The sequence below is a fragment of the Caloenas nicobarica genome, chromosome 6 (assembly GCF_036013445.1).
Source record: "Caloenas nicobarica isolate bCalNic1 chromosome 6, bCalNic1.hap1, whole genome shotgun sequence".
Classification (NCBI taxonomy): Eukaryota; Metazoa; Chordata; class Aves; order Columbiformes; family Columbidae; genus Caloenas; species Caloenas nicobarica.
Window position 1 is genome coordinate 36831881 of NC_088250.1, and position 18889 is coordinate 36850769.

Sequence of the window (18889 nt, forward strand, 5' to 3'; positions counted from 1 at the left end):
ACTAGTTTGCATTTTTTTCAAAGCAAAAGCACATTGAGAAAATGTTTGCAAATCACTGACATTTGATTTTTTTTTTTTTTTTTTGTAAACAGGTCAGGAAGAGGAAGTTCAAGATAGGATAATTACATAAAGGAAATAATTTGTGGAAAAAATAATTCACATGCAAATAAATATTTGTCATGTTTCCATATTGATTTGCAAAATATAAGCAAATACATTTTCTATACTGCTAATGAATTATTTATAAGCAAAGATTCAATTCTGGAAAACGTACACAATAAGCTAACTTATCAAATCTCTGTTTGCAAGAAATATTTCTTCTGTTGCTGGAATACATCTTTTTGATTTACATCTGAACAGAGGAGAGTATTCTCCCATCAGTGCTCAGACTGCTAGTGAAAGGAATAAGTATTAATAGATTTCTGTATAACCAATGAAGGACAGCAGCTTTCAGCTTCTGCTTTACAAAAACAATGAAACCCCTGAGAAAAGGATTTTTGAATTCTTAGAAAGAATTTTATTTGAAACACAGGACGTAAGATGATCTACTTCTTTCATATATTTCTCTGAAAATAATCTGTAGAGTCAACGGACATTTGTCATAAACATAGATGGTAGCAAGGAAAGGACGCAATGAGAAATATTTAAAATTATTTCATATTTGGGTTAAATTTTACATTTAATTATCACAGATATTGTACTAAGTCATGAATGGAAAAGACTTTTTGGGAGACTGATTACTTATATACAAAGAGAGGAGAGACAGAGAGCTGGGTCTGTTCAGTCTGGGGAAGAGAAGCTGAGAGAGGATCTCATCAAAGTTTATAAATATCTCTAGGGTGGGTGTCAAGAGGATGGACCAGACTCCTGTCAGTGGTGCCCAACGACAGGGTGAGGGGCAACGGGCACAGACTGAAGCACAAGAGGTTCCATCTGAATATGAGGAGAAACTTCTTTCCTGTGAGGTGCCAGAGCCCTGGACCAGGCTGCCCAGAGAGGTTGTGGAGTCTCCTTCTCTGGAGACATTCAAACCCGCCTGGACACATTCCTGTGTGATCTGCTCTGGTGAAGCTGCTTTAGCAGGTGGGTTGGACTGGATGATCTCCAGAGGTCCCTTCAACCCCAACCATCCTGTGATTCTGTGAAGTCGGAAGGAAAAAAACCCGCTTTTTTCTTAAAATAGGATATGAAGTTCAAACTTAGAGTGTTCTTTTTCCTGTATTTGTACTCAGAAGAGTAGAAGTTTGAAAACTTGTGGGTTGAGATAAAGACAGTTTAATAGGTAAAGCAAAAGCTGTGTGTACAAGCAAAGCAAAATAATAATTCATTCACTACTTCCCATCGGCAGACTGGTGCTTGGCTGCTTCCAGGGAAGCTGAGCTCCATCATATGTGACAGCCTTGGGAAGACAAACGCCATAACTCTGAATTCCGCCTTTTCCCCAGCTGTTTATATGCTGAGCATGACATCAATGGTAAGAGATGCCCCTTTGGTCAGCTGGGGTCAGCTGTCCTCGCTATGTCCCTTTCTGGCTGCTGGGGCAGCATGAAGAACAGGAGAGGCCTGGACAATGTGCAAGCACCGCTCAGCAACAGCTGAACATCAGCGTGTCACCAACCCTCCCACAGCATCTTCACAGCTAAACCGAGGAAGTGTGGACTGGACGATCGGGTAGTGAGGTGGACCACAAACTGGCTGAAGGAAAGAAGCCAGAGAGTCATGGTCAATGGGGTGGAGTCTGGTTGGAGGCCTGTATCTAGTGGAGTGCCTCAAGGGTCAGTTCTGGGGCCAGTATTATTCAATATATTCATTAATGACTTGGATGAGGGAATAGAGTGTACCATCAGCAAGTTTGCTGATGACACCAAGCTGGGAGGAGTGGCTGACACGTCAGAAGGCCGTGCTGCCATCCAGCAAGATCTGGACAGGCTGGAGAGTTGGGCAGGGAAAAATTTAATGAAATATAACAACGGAAAGTGCAGAGTCTTACATCTGGGCAGGAACAACCCCAGGTTCCAGTATAGGCTGGGGAATGACCTATTAGAGAGCAGTGTAGGAGAAAGGGACCTCGGGGTCCCAGTGGACAGCAGGATGACCATGAGCCAGCACTGTGCCCTTGTGGCCAAGAAGGCCAATGGTACCTGGGGTGTATTAGAAGCGGGGTGGTCAGTAGGTCAGAGAGGTTCTCCTTCCCCTCTGCTCTGCCCTGGTGAGACCACATCTGGAATATTGTGTCCAGCTCTGGGGCCCTCAGTTCCAGCAGGACAGGGAACTGCTGGAGAGAGTCCAGTGCAGGGCAACGAAGATGCTGAAGGGAGTGGAGCATCTCCCGTGGGAGGAAAGGCTGAGGGAGCTGGAGCTCTTGAGCTTGGAGGACAGGAGACTGAGGGGTGACCTCATTAATAGTTATAAATATATAAAGGGCGGGTGTCAGGAGGATGGAGCCAGGCTCTTCTCAGTGACAACCAATGATAAGACAAGGGGCAATGGGTTCAAACTGGAACACAAGAGGTTCCACTTCAATTTGAGAAGAAACTTCTTCTCAGTGAGGGTGCCAGAGCCTGGACCAGGCTGCCCAGGGAGGTTGTGGAGTCTCCTTCTCTGCAGACATTCCAACCTGCCTGGACACCTTCCTGTGTAACCTCACCTACGTGTTCCTGCTCTGGCAGGGGGATTGGACCAAACGATCTTTTGAGGTCCCTTCCAATCCCTGACATTCTGTGATTCTGTGAACCCTGTCTTGGTCACAAATCCGAAACACAGCACCATATAAGCAATAGTGAAGAAAATTAAATCTAGCCCAGCCAAATAAGTACACATGAGAAAATGGAAGAGGATGAAAAAAACCAAAACCACCCTTCTTATAATTCTCCATTACAATACTGCTAAAACCAATGACACGGGCCATCCTGAAGAATGAAGGCCTGTGAGCGCAAGATAATTACATTGGTCATAGGTGGGGTTTTTTTAAAATATATTTTATGTGGCATTAAATGCAGATTTTCTTTACTTATTTATTTCCAATAACCCAGCATTGTATTTCAGCAAAGATGACACTTGTTCCTTGTTACTCCAGGCATAGGACTGGTAGGCGCACATAAGAGAAGAAACCTTTGGTACAAATCACTTTACCAGAACAAAGTAGCGTAGTTCCCTTTGGCACAAATCACTTTACCAGAACAAAGCAGCGTAGTTGCCTTTGGCTGGCATTGACACCTGGCTGCTTTCAGAGAACTGCCACTGGGCATTGTCTGACATGCACCATGTCAGCCGAAACTTAAGCAATGAAAAGAATGTGAATTTACAGCACTGTCCACTCAAAATTCACTCAAGCTTAATGTCTTTCGATACACTGGTTTAAAACATTTTCACTTAAATATTAAATAATTGCTAGTTCTAGTTCTCACTGCATTTGGGATACAAACTTATCCCAGCACGAAATTAACTAATTTGTTTTCTTGACAACTTGTAAGAGCAATAAAACAGCATTGAGAAGATTGTCTAGCAACAGTAATATTTTTTACGCTGATGGAATTCATGTCTTTCTACAGCATTATTACATTTGCTTTGCTTCGATGTTTATAGTGTATTCAACTTTCTTTAATTACATTCAGTAAAACATTACTGGTGCCTTCTTTTCAGCAGGAATAAGATAGTCATTGCTATGAAATTTTCCTTTTTTTTTTGAAATTCCCTGAAAGAGAAAATACTATTTTGCTCAAATTTGTTTTTAAAAATCCAAATAAACTTTGAAAGCAAATTACCCCTCCAAATATATATTAACTCAGAAGAGTTAAAAATGCATTTGACTTTGCTTAGTGCTAACTTAGTACGGACCTATAACCTTCATAATAACTCTTAGTTATTTGGAAGGGTCCAAATATACTTAAAGAACAATAGATTGTAAGACAAATACAGTTAAATAACATAGTTATAACAGGCACAACTATCTGCATTATACCACTAATGATTTTTCACATCCATATATGGTATTTTCTAACATGCATTCTGTTTCACTTCTGGTAACTTCACCAGGATGTTGTGTGTGAATGCAAAGAAACTACATTGTGAAATGTGAACAGCTGAGCTGCATTGCTGTAATTCAATGAATCCATTCTGCATTCTTGAGAAACAACTCATTTTCTGATAAAGTTGCCTGACAAGCACTTTGTAAATTCATGTGTGCTATGAACAATTTACCATAACATGCAATGTAATACATTTTGTCGAATGCTTTTGAAGTTCTAATTTCATGTATATTTGTTTCATTACACTTTATTCTGTAAGTGGCTCGACAGTCTATAAAGAATTTTATATATCTATTTCAAACAACTGCGCAATATTATGTATTTTCCCAGTGCTTCCAAGATTTTGAATTTTACAACTGTGTCAGCCTGCTGTATTTAATTTAAACAGCAGAATATGGAACTCAACAGTTAGAAGTGAAGCAGACATTTGACAAGCAAAGGAAGATGAAAAAAAAAGGAAACACAAACTACAGTTCATCCTCCAGCCTTACATTTGATGCACTGGTTGTGTCTGGGTATTCTCAACTCACTAATTCCATCTATTACAATTAACTACAGATTTCTTTATCTGAAAGTCTAGAGAAATGCCAAGAACTGAACATATAAATCAATTATTGATGTGAACAGAAAGATGACAAGCTTAATAAATAATTAAAAGAAAAACCTGATAGATGATCGCTCCCTGATTTTTTTGATTTTTTTGTCACTTTGTACTATGATAACCTAAACTTCAGGGAAGAAATTTCTCATTACTGGGTGATAAAAAAAATCCCACTTCACACATGGCAAATTCCAAGTATGACGCTTGACACATTTCATGAACAGCAGTAATGTTTTATGGAAACGGTATGTCTTTCTTTGATTTTTACATGAGGATAACAACATAAATAATTTCTTGTTATTTTTAATCTAAATGTAAATGGAAAAACTCCCACTGGCACTAAGAATCAATTTTTCAGTAAATTCACCCAAAAAGTTAAGAAAGCTTTTGTGTGTTAACCCTTCACCCCGAGGTATAACAATAAACGGCTCTTAGGGATTACTGAGCACATGACATTTTTCCCCTTTAGATGAGACACTTGCATATGAAAATGACAGCACTACTGCTTGCAGTAACTCACAACGTTTTCAAATGTAGATAGCAATCAAAAGGCAGGCAAATCCAGACATCCTGTTCCTATGGACACCATGTCTCAAATGGGAGAAGGGGCAGACGGCACTTATCCAGCATGACAATCCCTGATTTTTTAAACTTTCTAGGGTATTAGCTTGAAGATACTAAATATACATTCATGACAAAACGTCAGGAGTACGCATTCAAGATCATCTACACAACAAGGTATTAATTTCTTGGATTTCTAAGAAAAAAAGAACAGAAATTGCCAACTGATGAGAAGGCACTTCAGAACTATTTGTGGAATTTCCCTCTTGAAGTATGCTATAAAGAGAATGATTATGAGATAAAATCATTAAGAATTTGTCATTTCTTCCTGAGAACCAGACCTACATTAACTCACTGAAAGTGGTTTATAGAGATTTATCAGGCATTCAGGTTCCTCATAGGTAGGAGAGTACGAGGTTAACTGAGCTAATTCCAATAACAGCATATACTTTTTAACGTGATTAAGTATTATAGGAATAGACTTTTCAAGATACCGAACAAGAAAAATCATCTCAGGAATATACTGCATACAATGGGCAGACAGTGTTTGATCAAACTTCTTTGTTAACAAATGCTTATCACTTTATCACTGAGTAGCTTTTATGACTCTTATCTAGAGATAAGAAATGCAATATGTAACTTATTGGCAAAGGTGAACTAATTGTAATATTTTTTTAATTCATCAGATTATTGATAATTCATAGGTTGGGCATTTTTGCATAGCTGATACAGAATTACAGCACTTTATAAGAATGAGTGAAATTGGAGAATTTCAGCAAGGAACAATTTAAATTCTGGTCCAACTGATTTTCAACAGATCAGATGGTGCTGTATAAAAACATACACGTGCAGTTTAACAGAATTAACAAGTTTCCTCTTACATGTTGCTAAACTGACTCCATTCCTTATAACATGTACTTAGGTAAAAGTTACTTACTACAGTTTTCTTCATCAGAATTGTCACCACAGTCATTTTGGCTGTCACATTTCCAATGATCTGGAATACAGTTGTTGTTTTTGCATTGGAATTCATGAGGCCCACAAGTTTTTTTATCTGCAATTAAGATGAATATCATTTACATAATTGGAGACAAAGAGGCAAAACTGGAAAACTGACACCAAACACAAGAAAACAAACACGCTGACAAAATTAAAAATTAAAATATAGACTGTAAATACTGTCATTTAAAGTAAAATATGTGGAATTCAGACGTGATAACGAATTAGCTTGAGTACAGGTTATTGCACCGAATCTCAAAAACTGCATTGACTTTTCCTTGACTATAACTGTAAGGTTGCTTTACAAAAGATCCTATCACAAGAATCTACTTTTAAATGTACAAAATATATATTTCTCAAAAGCTACGTTTGCATAGAATAACTTATGACTAATACCTAACAGAAAACTTTATATTTTGATTTATATTTTCACATTCTCATGTCTTGGACTGGAATTTTACTTATACAAAGTGAAAAAGTATCAAGCATATAATGCCAAACTGAGATTAATTTTCTTCATATAGCAGACATTCAGTGAGCTTTCCTGTTTACAGAGTAGCATTTTAGGCAAAGCCTCTTGGAGATGCACGAACATCCTGACCTCCAGCAGGAAGGAGCTGCCTCTGTGTTTTCTTTCTGTTTTTTATTTCTCAAGTAATTCTTTCAGGTTCTAAGGACTGAGATGAAATGAAGTAAATTAAAAAGATATCAGTGACATTTTCTTTGAAAAAAAATGAAGTTTGCTTTGTGAAAGCTTCAATGACATATTTAAAATTACATGTCACTGCGATGATATTTCAATAGAAATTTTTAAAATTTCCATTAGGCTATTTCATAGCATGTCAGTTCAGACTTCATATTGCTATCATGACAACTCTCTGATTTCTAATAACTGACAGAATGAAGAAGGACTGAAATACTAGCTTAAATCAGCCCACTTTGTCTGTCTGTGAAATGGAAAGGCCCACAAATTAGAGGTATTCGATTTGATGCTACAGCCAAACTGCTGGGTTTCGTGCTTTGTTTTAGGTGTGGTTCTGGAACTAAAGTGATAAATCAAAACTACGTTTGAATATCAAGAAGGCGAAGGTAAATGGTGTTGCAGCTCAGTTGCATACACTCAAAAATTTGGTAATTATTATAGAATACTGCCTTTTGCATTTGTTCTTTATTCTCTGCCAATATCATGATTGTAAGTAGTTTTCTCCCAAAACACATTTTCCTACGAAGTTTCTCAAGATGACAGTGTATGACATTTCAATCATGACATTTCAAATACTTGCACTGGCAAGCACTTAAAAACATTTAACATTGCAAAAGATAAAAATACCTCCCTCCCCTGAAAATAAAGATACTCTTGTATTTTGTTTCCGTATCTTTGCAAAAGGTGAAGATTCAAACCAGAAATTAATCCTATAGTTATTGAAGTGTCTCCAATCTCCATTAACATATTTGTCCACAAAATAAGACCTAAAGAATAATGACAGATTATATTCTATTTATCCTATTCAACAGAAATACCAAGATCTAATCAGTAATACACAAAAGCCAGAGTTGACATCCCTTCATTTCGGCTACCTGCTAGGATGAAGAGAACACGCAATATATCTTTTCTTATTCTTCATAAAGAATTATCTACTTCTCAGGGATGCTAAATCCATTCTCTAGCATTGCCTCTTTATACTTGTGAAGAAAGGCTGGATTTTTTTTTGAAATTTATCCATGTATAGCCTAACCTTATGATTGCCACTTGAATATTAACCTTTCTCTTCTTACTCTATTTTTACCAAACACACAGAAATAGTGAATTCTTTATATAAAATATTTTGCACGTTTGTAAGGCTCGCTCTTGTTCACTTCACTTCTGAAATCTTTACTTTTCCTTTGGGTTGACTCTGATCTCTCAGAGCAGCTTACAGCTGGCAATGCCTTTTAAACCAGATTTGCTTGCCTTGTATTTCCTTCTTCACATTAATGAGAGATGAAGAAAACATCAGGATACTAGAACTAAGGTATAACAGATGAAGGTTTGGGGAAGTTGTGTAACAAATGTCTGATCTTTGAGAAAGATCAATCTACTCAACTCAAAGAAAATAGTGCAAGGCCTTAGTTTTTGAATCGTGGAACCCTGAAAACCACACACGGACCCACACACATTTGTCATTGTTGTTTTCAGCATTAAATTGCTTTCCATTTTTCTTAAAATGGGACCACGCTAAAATGTGAAAGTTCAGATAAGAATCGAACAAAGAAGTTAGTAATGATAACTCCATCATCATTTCTCTCTCCTCAAATTCTCATTAAGGGATCCATTCGTCTTCTGTAACAGGCAAAGGCCCCTTTGAGGTAGGAGTTGTTTGTTGGGGTTCATCTTTGATGCACAGCAAACTAGGATATTATTTTAGACGTCTAAATGAGCACGCAGAAAATAGGATGAAGGCATAAATGGAAAACAAAACAGAAGAAACCCAAAATACAACATATGCACCCTAAAAGCATTTTCATTCAAGTATCAATCCCTATGAAGTAAACCACTATTTTGCCACTAATTGTACTACATGGCTGTTTGGGGATTTTAATTCCATATATGTGCATTTTTGTGCATCTGTGTGTGCATGTGCATCCTTCGAATGCCTGAAGAAACACGATCATCAGAAAAAAACTCCAAACATTTTGACTCTAGGCTAAAAGTGAAATTAATATTAAAGAAAGTGAGGAAGCAGAAAGCAGTCATACTACTGTTGACACACTATATTCATAAAGACCTGAAATACATATAACCTTTAAAGCAGATTATAATCACTTTCCAAAACAGCACACAGCTTTCTTCAGATTCCAACTCAAACAGGGCCCTTGTGATGTTAAGTATTCAAGTTATGAGCAAGGATTACCATAACCTAATAGCTTCTTTAAATTGCCTGGACAGAAAGCATGAATTAACTCTACCTCCTGTTCTTGAAAAACACCATACACTCATTAATAAGCGTATATTTCCTAATTCTGCTTCAATTGTCTGAGTCAAAGTAACCACAGAAGACTAAATGCATTCAGACTACCTCTAACAAATTTACTCAATATAATATCTCCAATAACACACAGTAATAAATGTTGACTAAGCAAAAACATATGACTGTGGAGCACTTCAGCAAAAAACAAGATTATTCTTTACACAAGTTTTGCATTGTAAGCATTTTAGAAATGAACTATAAACAATAACAAGTTAGTATTAGCATCAACATACGCAGATCTTTATTATACTTGGCTTTCAACTTTATACTTTAATTCTATCAAATTTTGTTCACAAAAATAACCATGTTTAAATTAAAAACAGAACAACGCAGAAAACTGAACCGTGTTCAAACTACTGCTATAATAAGGTCATTTAGACATATTTCAAATGTTAAAATTATGGAAAACTTTGAGATGTGATTAAACCCATCCTGTTCTTAAGGCTTAATTGTTCTCTGAGTGTTCGTAACTACAAGTGGTACAGAGATTGTGGATACAGTCAAATTGTTCTATCTTCTCCAACACAAAACCTAAGAGCATTATACACAGCCAGCAGATGTAAAGTAAGAACTAAGTGTTTTTTCAGGGAGGCGTGTAGTTAAGCTGTGGAACTCCCTGTTGCAGCATGTTGTGAAAGCTTTACAAAGGTTGAAGGAGACTGAAATCCATCAAGGGCTATTGCACACAGGGACATATTTGACTCACAATATCTCCGAGCCTCAAATTGTTAGAGACTGGAAGAGTACCCCAGGGAAGGTTCATTACATCCTGCTTCGCTCACGTATTCTCCCCTAGACACTGCCTTTCAGTCACTGCCAGAGACAGAATAAAAGGTAAGATGAGTCTTACGTATGAACCAGGGTAATCAGTTGTATATATTGTGCCTGAAAATAACTATTTAATTTGGGATTGCGTGCATCGCACCTCTATACTATTTAATTGCATGAGCAATTTGGACTTCATTCTTTCTATTCACTAGAATGATGAATCACAGTGAAGTACCTTTTATAAATCCAATTCTTCCTTTCATAAATCAAATTTTTCCTGTTCAGTGTCAGGGTTTTATTTTCCCTCTTTGCCTTTAAACTTTGTGTCTTGAGGATATTATTAGATGAATTATTTTAAGACCCTTTGTGTCATATCAGTTGGCCTTGCATGGGTTACTCAGAATATGAATCCACAGTTTGGGAGGGTGGAATGCTGTCCAGATTGGAAGACAATGTCTTGTTGGAGATCAAGGTGACGGGGGACAGTGCAGGAGAAAACACCTATGAAGTGGAACAGAAGGTGAACAGTGCAGGAGCAGTTCCAGAAGAGCTCATAACAGGATATAGAGTCTCGACGGCAGAGATTCATCTCTTTCTATAACCTTCACAGGCACTGTTTCTTCAAGCTTTTGGACTGTAACTTCACTTGATATGATTAATTAGTTTCCCCTTCTTGACAATTCAAATGATGGTCTTGCATTTTCAGTGTGGAGGAAGAGTTCAATTTTCTAGACAAATTCACCAGCTCAAATGTTTTCACATTTGTGCCTGTGTCAATTGCTTGAAACACATCTATGGAAACTGGGCTGTCTTTCAGTACTTTGTGCTTGATTACAGTCTTTAATTTTGTTACTCTGTTATCCCAGTGGTAGCTTAATAGTGTCCAGACTCATGTATTTCATCAAAACATTTATTGACATGTTGATGACTAATGGTCAGCTTGGAATGTTCTGTAAAACTCTTTGTCCTGCTTTCTTCCATCTCGGAACATTTTTCCACCTTTTCCTTTATAAACCTGTCTCGAGATTTCCACAAGTTTTTCTGCACTTGGCTAGTGTAGCTCTTGAATTGACATCCATGTCCAAGGATTTTCCAACAATTCTGATCTACTTATTTTGACTTCGATTACTTGTAATCCAATTCCGATGTAGAATATTGTATTGATTACTTTCATTTACAACAGAAGAGCTGACTCAGTACTTTCCAACAATAGAAGCAATGACTGAGAACAACTACTACTAATATACAGCATGGATTCTTTTTTTCCAAGTGATAATGGTTAGCAGGCATACACAACAATATCGCATACACACCAATGTGAAAACTGCTTAGATATTTTCAACTTTCCATGAGTATTGTCTTAATAATTTTAACTGCTTCTGCAGAAATATAAACCATTCGTCTGTTCTGTGGGTGAAAAACATGCTAAAAACTCTAGAGTTATAGTTGTGGTCCAAAAACGAATCTTCAAAAAAGCAATGAAAAATTCTTGAATTCAAAGCTAGTACTTATGTTCTAAAAAATCTGTCTCAGTAGGGGAGAACAGCGTGGTTCTGGATACTGTGTAAAATCTAACAGAAATTAGGGCTTGGTTTGGCAATGGTGCTATTCTATCCTTGATCTTCTCTGTAGAGGATCTGCCTCCTCAAACTATCAGATTTAAGTACAAATGTTTCATAAGTATCAGGGGTTCTTGGAGAAGTCCTAAGGGGATGTCAAGTTTGTGGAGTGGTGTGTTAGGGCACAACTCCTGGAGCTCACAGACAGAAGCAGAAGTTGGTCATGTCAAGTCGGAATCTGTTCTGGACTCTTCTGCACAGCCAGTCTTAACTAACACGATTTGTAAATTATTACATTTTTCACTATTTATTAACTACAGTAGCAACAAAGTACACAAAATACATTGAGGGAAACTGGATAATAGTATGAGAAAAATCAAGAATGTCACTATATTCTCATTTACTCATTATTCCAATACTCATTTACAGCTTCTGCCAATAAAGTAGTAGTATAATATGAAGTTTATAGACTACCCATATAAAGATCACCATTCATCAAGAACTGCATGAGCTATATACAGTGGCCCTATCAGATACATATTGTCATACATTGAAAGAGGCCATATTAAGTGGGATTATTTCCTTTTGCTACTACTTTCAAAAATGTCAAGCTACAGTAATATATTGAAAACCACCGGCATACTCACCACAGTTAGCTTCATCTGATCCATCAGCACAATCTGGGTCTTCATCGCATACCCACAGTTTCGAAATGCAGTGTTTTGTTGTTTTACACTGGAAATGGTCTGGAGAACAACTGTTTTCAGCTTTAAATAAAAGGATTCCAAATTAAAACTAGAAATTTCTGCTGATACTAAAAACATCTGTTTTAAAGTAAAAAAAAGGACTCAAAATTCAGAAATCAGATATCTCTAGCATCACTTACATAACATATCAAAGAAAATGGCATTTAGAGTTATATCGTTTATCATTTTGTCTTTTTTTTATATAATGTTTTATATAACAGTAAGGTTGAACAACTCTAATAAATGAAGTGGTCATTGTGATATTCTTTTAACAACAAATAGAGTTAACATCAATATGATAAACCACTTCGGTAAAAAGCAGCCATTTTTGTTTCTGACTTCTTATAAACACGTTATCAGTTCTGGAAATCAGTTAGTTTGAAGGACTAAGGGAGCTTTCAATGCTTTGATCAAAAAGGTAATCAAAACTGTGTAAGAATTGTGGTGAAATTCTGTGCTCTCTGTTAAAAGAGACTATGGGTAAACGGTGAGAAAAGTTTGAAAATTATTTCATCAGTTTAGCAGAAAAAAAATTTAATGAATCCTACAGCATGATAAAGATGCAAAGATGCAGCTAACTTTCATCCTGTTCTTTCAGGACGCTTGAAGTTAAAGCTTTAACTGCTTCAATTTTAGAACAGCCACTTGACAACAAAAAAGATCCTCAGTGGACTCAGGTGATACTACATCGACTCCCTCCCAACCATCTATGCCAGATCTTATTAGTTCTTAAACTCTTATAACTGAGAGCATAGAGGGAAGATCAATACCGAATTTCTACCTGGTCTGTGAGCAATCTGTTTGTGATCAGAAGCTTAAGGATTTCTTTAGAGATAAATATATGTATGAGAACCTCCAAGTTGTTCAAAACTGAACTGAACATAGGTAGAAAACAGTTTGATCAGCTCTCTGATAATGTTTTCCCACATTAATGTTTGTCCCACTCTAACTGGGGAACTCCATAAGGTTTTTAACAAACTTTCCTGTCCCTGTTGAAAAGCAATTTGCTCCTTGATATGACCATTCTCGTTTCTTGGATTTGGCAAGACGAAATATTTCAGGTTTGCTAAAAGTTGGTGTGTTATTTCTTTCAGTGTCATGTTTCCATATATAAATTTACAGTGCTAGGAATAACAAGCATTTAGACTTGGCTATGCTGCTAACTATATTTGTAAAAAATAATACTGATTCTCAGCTAAGACACCTCACCAGGGGATTTCAAAGTGCTTTACAAAGAACAGCAGCATAATTGCCTCTATTTTACTTAAGGAAAACCTTAAGTATGAAATACGACTTTTTCAGGGTCACCTGATACATAAAACAAAATGGTGGTAGAGCAGAAAAAAGGTCTTTATTTTACAAATCCTAGTCCAGTGCAATTAGAATGAAATAGATAATGTCATCTGTTATCTGTCTTGTGACAGGAGCCCAAATCAACATACACTTTGCGGTAGACCTGCTTAAAACCTCCCCTTTTCATAATCTCCACAAAGGCAACTGAAGAGTTTTCGGAAGCCACATGCTAGTTGTTGGTTTGTTTGTTTGTTTGTTGTAATTAAACTATAAACTAGCACACTTAACTTTCTTAAGAGAGAAGCTAATGAAGTCTAGGTTAAACAGAACAGAAATTAATATTTTTTTATAATTAACGTCCCCCAGTCCCTGCTGTGTCTTTGCAGGTGGGTTGATGGCTGAGTTTCAGCCAACTCAAAAGCTTGCTGGATGTCACAGCAGACTGTCCTCTTTCCACTAATCCCTGGGATGTTTTCAACTCCGTCACCGCTGATCCTGACCCTGTTCTTCCCACAGTCCCTGAGTGCAGCTGCGCTGTAGACTCTGCTGCTCTGATTTAATTTCTGTCAGCTACACCTCAAGGTTTTGGGAACCTTCCGTATACCACGTGCAGTTCTTTAGAATGATAAAAGCCATCTCCCCTGTCTCACACAGGAGTTTACCTGACCCCACTTAACCAGTTTTTCAAGAAATGTAACAGCAAACCAACATATAATATTGTTTGTCAGAGGCTACAGCTTTGCTGAGCTGTTTGGAAGATGGCCATTAAACATGACCATCAACAAAGCCTTTGCATCCTTAGCAACCCTTCCCTCGGAGAAGGTCACGTTCTTTGCAGAAATGCAGCATATGCAAACCCTGAGAAAGCTATTTCAGAAAAAAGGAATAAGCACTTCAGATCAGCAGTAGATCTGAATAATGAACCAAGTGAAGGACAGACATGTATTTCAAGACATCATCATTTTAATTACAAAATGATCAAAGAAACAAGATATTAAATACATTTTTATTCTAAATTTGAAAACATTTTCTGTACTTATCTCTAAGAAATAAGCAGTGAAAATAAATTTATGAAAAGATGTATTAAAAGCTGAGTAAATGGAAATCTAGTCACATATGCAAATTAATGAAGAAGTCCCCAGACGAAAGGGAATAGAAAAGGTAGAAAACTCCATCCAAGAAAAAAAATGTATAGAATGAGCTTTGGATCTACGTCATTTCAAATAAAAGACACAGAAAAATATCTTTTTCCATTGAAATGCATTGCTGCAAGGCATGGCAGATGAAAGCATCAAAAAGATGACTCATTTGTGAAGTGGTTAAGAGTAAAATTTCAGCCTAAATCAGAAACCCAATTAAATGCTTGAAATTAATTGCTTACACACTCCTCCTCTTTGCAATGACTTTAAAAAAATGAAGTTAATAAATGACATTTTAGTTCGTTCTCTTATAAACAAAGCAAGGTACATCAAACTATCTTGTGAATTAAGTGGTTCACATGTTCCTCAAATTACCTCACAGAAAGGACATTTACAGTATTACACATCTATTACTTCAGTTCCTTTTTTAAAACCAGCTACATTTTTCTAAATTCTCTAAACGTAACTTACGACAGTCTCTTTCATCTTCTTCATCACCACAGTCATCCTGTCCATTGCATCTCAGATTTATTGGAATACACTTCTGATTCTTTGTGCACTTGAACTGACCTGACAGACACACATGTGTGTCTGTATGTTAAAAGAAAAAAAAAATAAGTTAAAAAGATTACAAGATTAAAACATTTTAAAATAGAAAGAAGTTTCTTGTCAAAATTTAAAGGATGAGATTTAAATCAGCTCAGCATGTTTCTGAAGTCTACAATACACATAATCACCTACCGCAGTTCAGTTCATCAGAATTGTCCCCACAATCATTCTCTCCATCACAGATGAAGGCTGGAAGTGCACAAAGTCCAGTTCCGCACTGAAAACGTCCTGGCTGACATCTGAATTCAGCTGAGAAAAAAACCAACCAACCAAACTGCTTATCAATACTATTAGAGGAATGGTTAAAGTATCAACAGTGTTGTTCTTCCTCTATGGACTAATCAAAAGCATTTTGATTAGAAACCTTTCTATTTGCCTATATAGTCTCAATCTGAGTAGATATGAGTAGCTAAAATGTGCATGTACTGCTGCAAGATCAATTTCAAAATCTGAGATTTAAAATTTGTATAACTATAGTTCTACTTTATTAATGATACAGTGTGCAACCCTCTACAGGTTGATGCTTACTGTTAGCTCAGAGACTTGCAATTTATGATCTCAACACTGGAGCTGGAGTCCGCATTTAAGAAATTCACTACCCCACGCTAATTCTATTTCCCATGAAAGGTCCAACATTGTTCCTTCTCACAGCAGCTGCCATTTGAGTGAATGAGCAATTATGCACCTCTATAGTAATATTTTACATAAACATAGTGTAGCTTAACATATAATCTTATGTAGAATGATTGTATATGTTAAAGCTTGCTTCAAAGGCCTCTGCAGCAGAACAAGAGAACTAATTACAAAATTGTAAACACACGGGTGAGAGATTTCAATTAAAAAAAAATCAAATGTACTACTACTTAACTGGAAGACTGTAGAACAGATAGTGGATGCATTTTGTGTATATAAGTTTGAGGGAAGAAGGCAAGAACCATTTGATTTATGTAGACTAATATAATAGTATTAGTGACTAAGATTGAACAACAGCATCATCAACAGATTTACTGCTTACGAATCCAGTACTTTTCTATGCAAATAAACTTACAGTCAGCTACCATCACAGACGCCATCCTTTGAGACGCTGAAAGCATCATCATAATTGACTTCCAGTTGTCTACAATGCAATGGGATAATACTACAGTAACCTAATACAGTAACTTACTACGTGGACAAAGGGAGGCTATCGAGAAACATGCTTATATGCATCACCTTCGGGATAGCGTGTTGAAGTTACATAGGATGCAACAAAAATGTTCCTTGCATAAAATTGTTCATGCTGGAGAGGTGAGATTTAGCTCTCCCAACTTTCCTTTGACAATATTTATAAAACAAAAATATTTATATAAAACATATTGTGAAAGATACACAGAATTTTAGTAGTAATCACATGGAGACCATTCTTCTTGTTCAGAAAATTGCACAAATAATAATATGTAGCTGAACTTGTATAATTGCAATGATACATAAGCAAAGAGATTAGAATTCCACACTTCTATTATACACAAAAATAAACTAAACTGGCAGAATTTTTTATTTATGTATAAAAATCAGAAATCTCAGAAATTAGGTATAAAATAAAAAATCTCTAGCCAAAAAAAAAAAAAGCAACTGGCATCAAATAAAGGTTTAAAACATGAAAATCATGTTCTTATGATTTTCCAAAGGCCTTAAAAGACCCTCAGTACACAGGAGTTAAGAAAAATATTTTACAGGCTTACAAACAAGAGCCTGCACCCGTTGTAAATCTGCCAACGACCAAAGAAAAGAAAACAGTGCTGCAAACAAATGCTTTAAAAAACCAACCAACCAACCCCACCTCTTCCTAACATCTACTCTACTGACAACACTGAGTTCCAAACTCAGAAAGCACTTACGGCATTCCTCAGGCTCGTCAGAGCCATCTCCACAGTCATCGACAGTGTCACATTTCCACCAAAAGGGAATGCATTTGTCAGTTTTGCAACGGAACTGTATAAGGAAGGAAAGGAGGAAGAAAAACTTTGATATGGATATTTCTATATTAAATTTAAACAGAAGTAGTACAGTTCATGAAAAATTAGATCCACTGCTTAAGTCATTGTTCCATTAAACCACTCTGACCGTTAATTTTATCAAATTTATTTTTAAAATTTTTTTTTTTGGACACGTTTTGCACTGAGATTTCCACTGATACAAATCATTGTAGTTTCAACGACATTGCTACACCAAGTTACAGTGCCCTGATATGAGACACTCATTGCATTTTGCTGCATTCTATAATTTGATCCTTTAAGATCTTATTCAAAACAACCACCTCAATTCTTAAACAGTCTTTGTAGGCTGCTGAAGCAGACTTTGGATCATTTTTCCAGGTAAATGAAAACATACAGTTTCAGAAAAGGGCCTTAACGTGCAGTCGTACTTCTGTACAGTATTGCTTCTATTGTTTGAATTAAATGAGAAAAACAGAAGCTAGGTCTTCCAACCTTTCAAAGGGATAAAACATTTGTACAAAAAAAAGAAAAATCCTTTGTAAGACCTTGGCAGTGCCCTTCTCAGAGCACAGGCAACACCGTACCTTTGTTCTCACTGAAAGACGAATGCAAACAAAACAAAGGGTAGGAATGATCTGACGTAATCTTCTAAGTCTAAATATAAAATCAGGCTTCGTTATGTGGTTGAAGTTAGGAGAAAAATTTGGACAGGCTACCAGCAACTGCTTTTCTTCTGAAATGGTTAACAGTGGATGTGTTGTCAAGAGCATCATAGGAACAGCTATGATTTCAGAGAATCTGAAAATCTGAAGTAGCAAAGTATATTTTTGCCACTGAGCTCCGCATCTGATGCCATCAGACTGACAAATTATCAAACAATAAACAAATTTCAAAATTGGAAGAAAATGACTAATAACCAATGTCAAGTTGTAACTGTCTGAAGCAGCTTCTGTTTAACCCAGCTCTCCCTCCTACAGAACTATCCAGAAATGATAAAATATTGCTCCTGGAGGATCCAAGATGTGATGCTATCCTTCAATTCAGGCTACCAAAGAATTATTTGGAAAGGAATAGCCATTCAATCAACTGTCAGCATATACATTCGCCATGGAATAAGCTTGTAGTGCCATCTAAAGAGAATATTTAAAAAGAAAAAAAAGGTGCTTTTGTTTTTTTTTAAAACCAAACAAAATTGAGCAGTTAGATATGGCAGAATATACGTAAGAAATTCCACATTTTACAAGTGTTTTACACTTTCTTTTTGTTCATCACTTACTGGGAAGTAACAAGTAAACAATCTAAAAAGAAAAGATTTGATGAAAAAAGCAAAATCACACCAAACACTACCTCAAGGGAACAGAGGAAGACAGTGGGACAGTTGCTTAAGTAACAGTATTACCTGAAAGAAACTGTACATCATTTATTAAAATGACCACCGTTCCCTAAAAATTGTGAGTAAAACTCTTTCCTTAATGAGAACAGAAAAAATGCATCATGATGTAGACCTCTGTAAGAGGTCATTAGCACACACATTAATAGATGGACTTTGAGAAAAACTGAACTACTAGAAAGATTTTAAGGCCATATGCATTTTTACTATCA

General features: G+C 36.4%; 1 protein-coding gene across 1 annotated transcript in view; it reads right to left on the minus strand.

The window, feature by feature from the left end:
- Positions 1-18889, minus strand: part of LRP1B (LDL receptor related protein 1B) — a 527248-nt gene that overhangs the window by 70948 nt on the left and 437411 nt on the right. Inside the window, exons 63-67 of the mRNA XM_065638136.1 lie at positions 17189-17282; positions 15444-15560; positions 15174-15293; positions 12172-12291; positions 6128-6244 (exon numbers count right to left, since the gene is read on the minus strand). Of these exons, the coding sequence (XP_065494208.1) occupies positions 6128-6244; positions 12172-12291; positions 15174-15293; positions 15444-15560; positions 17189-17282 (568 nt within the window). The remainder of the gene's footprint in view (positions 1-6127; positions 6245-12171; positions 12292-15173; positions 15294-15443; positions 15561-17188; positions 17283-18889) is intronic.